The sequence below is a fragment of the Lithobates pipiens genome, unplaced genomic scaffold (assembly GCF_037356315.1).
Source record: "Lithobates pipiens isolate NorthernLeopardFrog02 unplaced genomic scaffold, aLitPip1_a1.2 Scaffold_28, whole genome shotgun sequence".
Classification (NCBI taxonomy): Eukaryota; Metazoa; Chordata; class Amphibia; order Anura; family Ranidae; genus Lithobates; species Lithobates pipiens.
The window spans coordinates 50,670,381-50,682,985 of NW_027507789.1; the positions used below are offsets into that span (position 1 = coordinate 50,670,381).

At 42.7% G+C, this 12,605-nt stretch overlaps 1 protein-coding gene across 1 annotated transcript in view; it reads left to right on the top strand.

The window, feature by feature from the left end:
• LOC143934791 (uncharacterized) overlaps nucleotides 1-12,605 on the top strand; it is a 154,112-nt gene that overhangs the window by 40,847 nt on the left and 100,660 nt on the right. Inside the window, 5 exon segments of the mRNA XM_077458417.1 lie at nucleotides 41-179; nucleotides 2,378-2,481; nucleotides 2,566-2,805; nucleotides 5,038-5,433; nucleotides 9,435-9,595. Coding sequence (XP_077314543.1) covers nucleotides 41-179; nucleotides 2,378-2,481; nucleotides 2,566-2,805; nucleotides 5,038-5,433; nucleotides 9,435-9,595 — 1,040 coding nt within the window.

The window sequence follows — 12,605 nt, forward strand, 5'->3', positions numbered from 1 at the left end:
TTTGCAGTACCTTAGCTGTTCTCTTGTTTTTTTTTTCCAGTGATGAGATGTTTAGGAATTCCAAGTCGGGTTGTAACCAACTTCAATTCTGCTCACGATACCAACAGTAATCTTATTATTGATGAATATTATGATTCAAGTGGCAAAAAGCTTCCTCGGGAAACTCATGACAGCATCTGGTAAGACATCATAGAAGTGCACATGCCATTCAGGAATCTTTTTTTTAAATCAAAACTTTTTTATTGATAAATTGTTATTTCAATGCATACAATGATTGCAGCATTTGAAGGAAGACAACACATATAGAACAGATTGTATCAGGCATCCATAGAACATGAGCACTGACTGAAGGCATTACAAATATTGTGATTTTTCAACTAAAACACTAACTACCTCTTTCCCTCTCTCTCCCCCCATCCCCCATGGAGGGGCAAGGCTAGGATCGTTCAGCCATGGTTGCCAAATGAGATTGAATTTTCTTACAGCCTTCTTGCGGCTATAGGCTAGACGCTCCCTAAGAAGAAGAGAATTAACATAAGTGATCCATTGTTTCCCTGTGGGAACCGTTGATGCCATCTGTGTACCATCCCCACTCCGCACGTTGTTGAATTTGTGAGGCTATGAAAAATTTAAGGGTGCGGTATGGGCAGTCCGCCCTGATCCTTCCCATATTGTAGGGTGGTTAAACTAAATCTAGCCTTCTTTTTCTTCCATATTAGATCTTTCATTAGAGAATCCATGCATTTGAACAATTTATTCGAAATCCACATAGGTGAATTATGGAACACATATAAAAGTTGTGGTGCCCATACCATTTTTATTAGATTCACTCTTCCCACCACTAATAGGGGAAGCTTACGCCATTTAGGAATTTATATATGTGGAGCCTTGTGTAAATGTTGCTTCCTTTCCCTTTGATGTGGCTGTTCTTATCATGAATTGATTTTGCCTACTCTAATAAAGTTAGGCAAGGAAGTAAGTGAGGATTTTGCCTACTCTAATGAAGTTAGGCAAGGAAGAAAGTGAGGTTTTTAGGAAAACAATGAGCCTTGGTTATCATGTGCTGTATATAGTGCACTAAGTCTAATGGACAGGACAAAGTCTGTTCAAATGCTTTAAATAGTGGACCCTACATACCCTAGTCCAGGAATGTTCACATAGACCAGGGGTAGTCAACCCGGGGACCTCCAGCTGTTGCAGAACTACAACTCCCATCATGCATTTGGGAGTAATTGTAACTTCCAGCCTTGCAGTGCCTCATGGGAAATGTAGTTCCACAACAGGTCAAGGGTCCCAGGTTGCCTACCCCTGGCATAGTCCATAGAGATGATAGGGGAAGTTCCAGTCCTCGGTCATTTCTATGATAAGCCATCGAAACTGCCATCTTCAGTCTCAGGCTCCGCGGTGTGAGCTGTGTAGCCGCTTGGATTGCTTTTACTTTATTCAGCATCGCCAGCTGAAAAAAAAAAGAAACTGTAGCTGCAGACATGGCAACAGTATACCCAGTGAAACTCAAGGATATACAGGTACATCCTATGAGCGGTAAGTGGTTAAAGTCGAATGTAAGACATTTTTAATTGTTATTCAGTTGGTCTGTATAACAAGTAAAGAATGTCAGCTTTCTATTATTATTTTGAGTGAAAGCTTTACAACAATATCAAACTGTCCGGCAGCACACTAGAGAGCCAGGCTGCTCCTCTCACACCAAACAGACTGGTACGGATCTTCAGTGCCTCCCCACACAATGCTCCAATCGACAATGCTGCTAAGGGAGTGTGACTGCATAATGATATACTGTACATCATGACTTCAATTAGACTTTAATTCGATTGAGGAGTTCGATCTTCAGTCTTATGGCCTTTGAAAAGACAAAAACATTTGACCTTAAACTGGAATTATAAGATTGTGAAGATATGCAAGGAAAATATAAATACAATCCCAGCATTAACAGCACTTAAAATACCCAAAAGTATTCAGTGCAGTAATTGACATTTAATGAACAATAAATTGTACATTACACAGACATTAGTCAGTAAATTAAGAAAAAATAAAGTCCATAGAATAGTCCATGAAGTATATAGGGTGATCCGCATCCCCCCAGAACCATAGAGAAAATCACTAAGATCCTGATAACCATCACCGATACACCACGTGCATGAATATCCCCTTTGGTAATGCACTCACCACAAGAATCAATCAGCCCGATATCTCCACACGATATTTGATATTATATTTTCCTTGAATATCTTCAGAATTTTCTTTTTATATAATAGCAGCTAGTGTGCAAGAAATTTTTTGTCTGTTGCACACTTGGATCAGTTACGCCTAGTGCAACTGATATTTCTTGTCGAAATTATAAGATTGCTTTTTAACCTAGGAACTTCCATGTGTGGTGTGAGTGCTGGATGGCAAGAAGAGACTTGCCTCCAGGCTATGGAGGATGGCAAGTTCTAGATCCAACCCCGCAGGAGACAAGTGATGGTATGAAGAACACATATTGCAATTGTTTGGTACCACTTACATGCTAACTATGCTTCTCAACATAAACCTTTTATGTTCCTTTAGGTATTTATTGCTGTGGCCCTACCTCTGTGAAAGCCATAAGAGAAGGGGAGGTCCACCTGAACTATGATTCCCCATTTGTCTTCTCCATGGTGAACGCAGATTGTGTGTCGTGGACATTATATGGGACAAAAAAAGAAAAGCATTTTTGTGATCCACATTTGATTGGAAATCAAATTAGCACAAAGTGTGCTGGAGCGGACGAACGAGAAGACATCACCGACAGCTATAAATATGATGAAGGTAAATCCAAGATTTCTCAAGATCATGGTAATAATAAACTGCATAAAGTCGCATATAAAATTTAAACCTGAACTTCAGATAGTTAAAGTGAAACTTTGCTTTGTGGCTTGACTTGGGGTCCACTCTCCACCATAATCATAATAGCCAACATTTTTCTTTTGGTGGGGGAGTTATTTTATTGAGCCCCCCTTCACCATTCTAGCCTAGGCTTAAATTACATGTAATTCTTCAGCAGCCCCCCTGGGATAATCTTGTCATGTATCCCAGGAGGCCATTCATAGAGCTGCTGCGAGAAGGGGAAGGGGGGGGGGCTGGCAGAGCCCCATGTCTTTTACATCAGATTGGGACATCTGATGTAAAAGAGGGCTCTGATGAGGACACCTTAAGTGTTAAGTGGTTTTATTTTATTTTACTTGAAATGTGGATGTGATTGGCCTACTGTGATGGTTACAGTGAGGCTGCATATGATGGGCACAGTAAGGCTGCAATTGATGGGCACAGTGATGCTGCAATTGGTGGGCACATTGAGGCTAAAATTGATGGGCACAGTGATGTGATGCTGCATTTGATGTGCATAGTGAGGCTGCATATGATGGGCACAGTTTTATCTAGCAGTAATGATACATAATCACCTGATAAATGGCTATTTACAGTCCTGCATTACTAACAGTTTAATTTTTCAGTTTGTTTGTGCCCCCAAAAGAAGTTTGAGCACCAACTGCCACTGACCCTCTAGGTAGGTAGGTATGTGCTAGAGGTAGGATTTTTTGTGGACAGGTACATTAGTCTGGTCAGGCTTGATGTCAGGCCTGTCTGTTTTGTTGCTGGGAGTGGCTCAGGGCCGCAGCTGGTATCACTCGCAAGCAGTATCACCAAGACCTCCCTCTTCTTTCCAGAAGATTCTGGAAAGAGAGGAGGAGAGGAGAGGTGGCTCTATCTGGGGTATTCTAACGAGCATTGACCAATCACCAACTTGGATTGGCAGGGGGTAGGCTTTCCTAAATACCCAGGGTCAGCCCAGCTGAGGAGGAGTTGTCAGGTGGAAGAGCTGGAGTGAGGGAGTGTGGGGGGCTGTTGGGGCCTTGGAAGGAGCTCCCCAGTCTGGGGGGGTGACCTTGGGTCTGGGCATGGGTGCAGTTTGGTCCACCTTCAAGAATGCATGAAGAGGTCCTGGACTGGAGGCACAATAGAGAGCAAGGACAGTGGGAGAGAGCACTACTATGAGACTCCAGGGAGAACATCTGGTCGCAGCCGGGAGAGTAAGTGAGACACAGTCTGGAGGACTGGGCTGGCACGCCTGAGAGGACTGGGAGCTTGCAGTCTGAGATGGGTGCAGAGTTGTGGACTGTGGTGAAAGGGGCAGTGGAGAGAGGCAGCTACAGAAAGGTGGCTTGGCAGGGCCTGAAGATGGCTTACTTGGCTTAGTAGCCAAGTTTAGGACAGCCAGCACCAGAGACTTTCTATTTTGCTACACTATAGGGGCCCACGGTTCCTATCTGCAATTGCTAAATGCCTGGCTGAGCCAGTGTCAGGCCTAGCCACTTTGTGCTAGCTGTGCCTGAAGATTAGAGAGGAAGCAATGTGCTAGAGGAGAAAGATCTGAAGATTAGAGAGGAAGTGATGTGCGGGAGGAGAAATGGAGTGTATATACTGCACTGTATATAGTTGTCCCAAGCAAGTGCTACCAATTCTACTGGGCATCCCATATTTCCCTTACCCCATCCAAGTTCAATCCCCCCAATAAAACAAAAAAGAAAATGCATATGGACTGTTCTATGTCTCTGAAAGTCTGAGAGGTGAATGGCGTGCTGGGCAGTACCGCTACGTAAGTATGTATGTGCCATACCTATGGGACTTATGCAGATGCTGAAAAATTATTGTAGTTGGCACTGCCACTACTCTGCTCTCAATTAGTTTATGCATGCCGAGTGACCGCCCTGCCGCAAAGCATTTTCTTATTGAATGAGGTGGAGAGGTGGGGCATTGATGTCACAGTCTCTATCTTGTCTAGTCAGAGAACATTTTGGATTCATATATAATAAATAGTAAAGGAAACTAAAAATGTATACACTTAAAAAAATGAAATTTAACCAAAACCTTTTGATTTTTTCCTTTTATGAAGTTCCTGCAGTGGACAATTAACAGGCAACGTGTGTTAGGGATAAGTCTGCAAGTATGATCATCTTTTAATATCTGTTTTATTGCATAAAGATTTGTTTGTCATTTGTCAAGGAACCATCGAAGAAAGAAAAATGTATCTGAAAGCAATGAAAAGACTACAAAAGACAAACACTAGGATGCTCTCCAATGGTGATGTACACCAAAACCATACCAATGGCTTCACTGTTAATGATGTTTTCCCTGAACAAGAATCTCAGAATGGATCTATCCATGAATATGAACAGCTGAATCGCCCATTGCAAGACGCTAAACTGAATCTGAGGTTTAAATTGGTGGAGTCTCCACAGCTGGGACAAGCAATAAACTTAGCCTTACTATCTGGTAACTTGCGTTCTGTTGCCAAGACCCTTAAACTGTGTTTTAGTGCACAGGCTATTAAGCACACAGGCAAACCTGGACACCAGTTCTGGAAGGAATCCATGTACATTGAGCTTGAGCCGAGTGAAGGTAATGTGTATGATTTACATACTTATCAATGACAGTTTTCATGAGAGATATAAAACAATGCACATCAAACGTGTCAGAGTATCAGAAAATGATGTACAAATAAAAATAGAAGCTACTACTTGAAACATAGACCCAACCCCAATTCTTAGCCCTTGTACACACGGTCGGAGATTCTGACGGAATGTGTCCGATCGGACCGTATTTTTGGATGATCTGACTGTGTGTGGTCTCCATCGGACTGTTTCCGTCAGAATATCCAATGGACCAAGTTTTCCAACTTGTCTATAAAATTTTCCGACAATATGCTCCTATCGGACATACTCTGATCATGTGTAGCCTACTCCGACGGACAAAGTGCCACGCATGCTCAGAACAAATTCCTAGACCAAAGCTATTGGCTACTAGCCTGAACGTAGTCCCATCGTAACAAAATAACGTCATCACGTTATGTACAATCGGATTTTCCGACAACTTTGTCCGACTGTGTGTATGCAACAGTTTCAGCCAAAATCCGTTGGACAAAATTCAACGGATTTGGTTGTCAGAATGTCCGACCGTGTGTACAAGGGCTTAAAGTTTGAAATACGTATACAGGAAATGTAATTCCTTCTAATGGATTTGTAATTTTCTCATGCAAGTCAGTTTCATTTTGGCAGAAAGCACAGCCAACTTGATGGCTTGCAATATCTGCCATTAAGCAATACTGCCGTGTCACATCCCTGTGCAAAGCCTGTGACAGGACATTGAGGGACCAGCAGCAGACTGATGGGTCATCATTCTCTTCTTTCTTCTGTTAGCACATGTGCATAATTGACCAAAAATACTGACCTTTCCCAGTCAGAGTTCCATTATAGAGGCAATTACTTTCATTAGTTGATCAACCCCAGCCCCATCAATAGTTTTAGCTTTGTTTTTTTTTTCATACTTACCTTTTCCAGATGTGTTCGGGCCTGTAACATAACACAATGGATCCTGTTCTTATTTGCCTCTTCTTCAGCCCTGAGCAGTCCACTGATGTTTCAGAGAGTGGTGCCGAAGTGATAACATCAGCATTGCTCTCTTCATCAATGCATCATGAATGAAAGGCATAGTGGTGATGTACCCTCAGGGGTTGGTCCCTTGATTGTCTACATTCCCAGTATCTCCTCGGCTGTTAAGTAAAATTGAGTGAAGTTGGACACTATTTAATCTGGAAGACTGAGGATGTCTTGTGGCAAAAAGAAGTACTGTTGGGCAGGGCCGGTTTTAAGGCAGGGCAAAAGGGGCAGCTGCTCTGGGCCCTGTCATTGTTGGGGGGCCCAAAGCAGCTGCCTCATACTTGCCAAATATCCTGGTTTAAATTCCCTCGTCCCTTGAGGTTTTAGTCCCTTGCTGTGTCCTGATATCCCAGTGTGAAGTGCTACTACTAATGCTGCCCAGCTCTGCCCTATTGCTGTGTACGGATGACTCACCTGCAGACATGTAAATTACCGGCATTCATATGTAAATAACAGTGGCATTCATATGTAAATAGCAGTGGTCAGCGGCATTGATATGTATATTATGCCCCCCTGAGGTCATATAACCATTGATATGTATATCATGCCCCCCTGAGGTCATATAATCATTGATATGTATATCATGCCGCCCTGAGGTCAGTAATCTCTAGCAACCAATCAACAGGCAGAAATCATGTGTAGTAACCTCTAGCAACTAATCAGTGAGCTGTAATGTGTGCTGTAACCTCTAGCAACCAGTTAGTGAGCGGTAATGATGCACTGTAACCTCCGGCAACCAAGCGCAATAGCTGCCTGATCTGATTCAGTAAACAGATTTTGAGTCTAGCTGCTATTTATTGTATGTCTCAGAGCAGGTGGAGAGCGAAATTGCATGGGGGGGGGGTGTCAAGAAATGTATTGCCCAATAAATATTAAAGAAGGCCCTGACAAACTGGAGGTGAGTATTGCAGCCTGAGGCTTTTTTCCTTTTCTTAGACTAGCTGGATGCCCATTTTGTTAAAAAAAAAAAGTGACTACATAAAGGGTTTTGACATAAGGCTGTAGTTTAGCTGTAAAATTGTAAAGTAGTAAAATAACTTCTTGTCCAAAAAATCTGGGAATAACAGATTAGTGGGAAAAATGATCCGCATGCCGGGTGTTGCTCTTACAATTTCTTCATTTCATTGAAAAGCCACAGTAAACCATGGTTATGACTAAGGCCTTATAGGCTGAAACGCGTCAACTGACTTCATCTGCGTTTGTTTACTGTAACTTTTCATTAAAATTAAGAAATTTTAAGAGCAATAACTGGGATACGGATCATTTTTCCCATATTACTTTACTCAGCCAGTGACTGTGGATTGAGCACCTGGGAGTCCTGCCATATATGTGTCATATGGGTAGTAGGCACTGACTTTTCTGTTTATACTGATAACAGGTTAGACCAGGGGTAGGCAACCTTTTCAGAGATTGAGGTCTACCTGGACAACATGGAGGAAATCAAGGATCCTCAGAGGGGCAGAGCCATTTAAAGAAAAAAAAAACCTACCGGGAGATGGCAAAAAAGATGGCATTAAGAACACACAGTAGTATCCTATGCCCCCCTTCACAAGACCCGCCCCCCTACAGTAGTGTCCTCTGCCCCCTTCACATCACACTCCCCACTACAATAGTGTCCTCTGCCCCCCTTCAAATCATTCCCCCATAGTAATCCTCTGCCCCCTTTGCAGTAGTGTCCTTGACCCCCTTCACATCACCCCCCCCCCCCCAGGTAATGTACTCTGTCACCCCAAAGGAGTTTCCTCTGGCCCCCAATCTAGTGTTCTCTGCCCTCCAAAGCAGTGTCCTCTGCCCCCCCACCCAAAGCAGTATCCTCTGACACTCTCCTCCCCCCAGAGTAGTGTCCTCTGCCCCCCAAAACAAGGTCCTCTGCCCCCCCAAAGCAGTGTCCTTGGAACCTACCCCCACAGTAGTGTCCTCTGCCCCTGTGCTCCCTCAAAGCAGTGCTTTTTTTCAAATCAATCCCCTTACACAATGCAATGTAGGTAGCACTGCCCTATCTAAAAGGGCTGTACAACAGAGCAGAGAGTGAGAGACAGCATAGTATTGGATGAGGGTGGGAGCAGGATCTGCCATTGTTAACTTTTCATATTAACAAGCTGGTGATTGGTTGCTAGGACTGCTGGTTAACTTGAAAGATTAACTGAAGCAGCTCCTGTCCTTCATACGGTGCTGTTCTGTCTCTCTCTCTCTCTTCGCTCTGCTAATGAGAGCGGCGGTGGCTGGGGGGGGGGCAGAATTGGCAATCCATGTTCACAATCTATATGTCGGCTGCCCATGGTCAACCATTAGATATCAATCTATGGGTTGCCGATCCCAGTCTTAGCCCTTGTACACACGGTCGGAGATTCCGACAACCAAATCCATCGGAGTAATTACAACGGATTAATTCCGGAAGAGGTCTGGAAGTGATGTTGCATGCACACGGTCGGACTAAGTTGTCGGAAAATCCGATTGTACAAAACGTGATTAAGTTATTTCGTTACGACGGGACTACGTTCAGCCTAGTAGCCAATAGCTTTGGTCTAGGAATTTGATCTGAGCATGCGTGGCACTTTGTTCGTCGGAGTAGGCTACACATGATCGAAGTATATCCGATAGGAGCATTTTGTCGGAAAATTTTACCGGCAAGTTGGAAAACTTGGTCCGTCAGATATTCCGACGGAAACAATCCGATGCAGACCACACACAGTCGGAATATCCGACAAAACGGTCCGATAGGAAACATTCCGTCGGAATCTCCGACCGTGTGTACAAGGGCTAAGACTATGCTATAGTTGCATTGCATACAAAAACACAATAGAATAAAATACAGAATACACATTGCGCCCGTAGCCAAATAAAGAACTATTGGGATATAAGACTGTGAATCAATTTAAATAAAAATATATAAGTAATTGAAATATATACTGCGTATATGAATGTATGAATAACTATTAAAATCTTTACCTACTGTATTGGCAGAGAAATGGGTCTTTTTACAAATCCCATATTCACAATATGGAAAGTATCTTGATGATAACAACTTGGTAAGAGTGACAGCTGTTGGCGAGCAGAATGTGACCTGGGAGAAACTTCTCGTGAAGAAAGATATCACCCTGGCTGTTCCACAAATCGCAATCAATGTAAGATAAATCTATATACCCAGGCACTAAAAGAATCATGTAACTTTTAATATAATGTACTTATTTATCCCATTCCTCAACACTCCTAATTTACCATCTCAGTGGCATAAAGGCCACAGATTTCGAAAAAACCAAGCCCTCTCTTCTGCATCATGCCCAGAGAAAAGCAGTGTTAATATCATCTCTGGCACCTAGTGCCCTTTGAAACCATCACATATTTATTGAACCCTGTTTATAAAAAAATGAACATTCTGAATGCATGTGCCAAACTTCGGACAGAGATGGCCATTGTCCTTTATAGAAAGACCTAGTGCATGGATCCCACTGGTTGACCAGGCGCTTCCCAGGGGACAGAGAGCCCACACTCCATTGCTGTTTGTGGGTGGCATGTTGACAGATTCAGTAGTGGTCTTTTTGACCACTTTTTTAACAATTTACTAATATTGCTATGCAAACTGTATGTATATTCATCAGAAAGAACAATGTAGTCCACAGAATAAAAAATTAAGCAGATTTTCCATAATTTTGCTCATTTACAGTGCCTTAAAAAAGTATTCATACCTCTTGAAATTTTCCATATTTTGTCCTGTTACAAGTACAACCAAACATTTTAATGTATTTTATTGGGATTTTATGTGATAGACCAACACAAAGTGGCACATAATTGTGAAGTGGAAGGAAAATGATAAATTATTTTAAATTTTTTTTACAAATAAATATCTGAAAAGTGTGGCATGCATTTGTATTCAATACTTTGTAGAACCACTTTTCGCTGCAATTACACCTGTAAGTCTTTTTGGGTATGTCTCTACCAGCTCTGCATATCTAGAGAGTGAAAATTTTTGTCCATTCTTCTTTGCAAAATGACTTAAGCTCTGTCAGATTGGATGGAGAGCATCTGTGAACATCAATTTTCAAGTCTTGCCACAGATTCTCAATTGGATTTAGGTCTGGCCATTGACTGGGCCATTCTAACACATGAATATGCTTTGATCGAAACCATTCCATTGTAGCTCTGGCTGTATGTTTCGGGTCGTTGTCCTGCTGGAAGGTGAACCTCCACCCCAGTCTCAAGTCTTTTGGAGACTAACAGGTTTTCTTCTAAGATTGCCCTGCATTTGGCTCCATCCATCTTCCCATCAACTCTGATGAGCTTCCCTGTCACTGCTGAAGCAAAGCATCTCTACAACATGATGCCATGACCACCATGTTTCACACTGGGGATGGTGTGTTCAGGGTGATGTGCAGTGTTAATTTTCCGTCACACATAATGTTTTGCTTTTAGGCCAAAAAATTCAAATTTTGGTCTCCTCTGACCAGAGCACCTTCTTTCACATGTTTGCTGTGTCCTGCCCATGACTTCTTGCAAACTGCAAACAGGACTTCTTATGGCTTTCTTTCAACAATGGCTTTCTTATTGCCACTCTTCCATAAAGGCCAGATTTGTGGAGTGTGTGTCTAATAGTTGTCCTGTGGACAGATTCCCCACCTGAGCTGTGGATTTCTGCAGCTCTTTCAGAGTTATCATGGGCCTCTTGGCTGCTTCTGTAATTAATGCTCTCCTTGCCCAGCCTGTCAGTTTAGGTGGACAGCCATGTCTTGGTAGGTTTACAGTTGTGCCATACTCTTTTTCCATTTTTGGATGATGGATTGAACAGTGCTCTATAAAATGTTCAAAGCTTGGGATATTGTTTTATAACCTAACCCTGCTATAAACTTCTCCACAACTTTATCCCTGACCTGTCTGGTGTGTTCCTTATCCTTCAGGATGCTGTTTGTTCACTAAGGTTCTCTAACAAACCTTTGAGGGCTTCACAGAACAGCTGCATTTATACTGAGATTAAATTACACACAGGACTCTATTTACTAATTTGGTGACTTCTGAAGGCAATTGGTTACACTACATTTTAGTTAGGAGTATCAGGCCACGTACACACGCGGGGACTGTTCGCTCAACTTTGTCCGCTGAACAGTGTTTCGGCGGACAGTCCGCTCGTGTGTGGGCTTTCAGCGGACAGTTTCAGCGGACAGTCTGCTGAACAAAGTTTTTCGGAAATTCCGAAAAACTGTCCGCTGAAACTCTGTTTCAGCGAACAGTCCCCTCGTGTGTAGGCTTGTTCGTCAAACTAAGTTCCGCGCATGCTCAGAAAGGATTTACACGCCGAAGTTTGCATTGCAGTGTATAGGACGTCGTATTTTTCGTCCCGTCGTACGTGCCGTTCACGTCATCGCGCACGGTTTCAGCGGACTGTTCGTTCGTCGTGTGTGGGCAAGTCCGTCCATGCTAATTTTGAGCGGACTGTCCGCTGAAACTGTTTGGCGGACAAAGTTGGGCGAACAGTCCCCGCGTGTGTACGCGGCCTTAGAGTAAAGGGGACTAAATACAAATGCACGCCACACTTTTCAGCTATTTATTTGTAAAAAACTTTGAAAACCATTTATCATTTACACAATTATGTGCCACTTTGTGTTGGTCTATCACATAAAATCCCAATAAAATACATTTACTTTTTTGTTTGTAAAATGACAAAATGTGGAAAATTTCAAGGGGTTTTAATACTTTTTTCAAGGCACAGTATACCATTGAATCTTTAGTATAGAAAATACAACTATTCATACCAGTCTCCAAAATCAGTGTAAAGGCAAAATTCACCTTATCCATAAAATCTCCTATGGCTTCAAGGGACCCCAGTAGATATCAAAAATGGTGCAACTTTGTAAAGCACTTAACAATTGTATTGTGGGACAGTTTGCCCAAAGCCCCCCCCCCCCCCCCCAGCACTACCCTCATCTGAGGTCTAGCCAATAAACTTCCAGTTAGCAATCCCCATCTCCTGCATTGTTGCTACAATGTAATAAACTGTTGGACACTCACTCCCAGCATTAATGGAAAAGCTGCAGATTTTTATATTACATACAGTGAAAAGGTGGAAAACCTTTCCAGCAAAATACACTGTGTCCCCCCATCAACACTGTCTGTGTTGCAGAAAAGAAATTCACTCTGTCTATG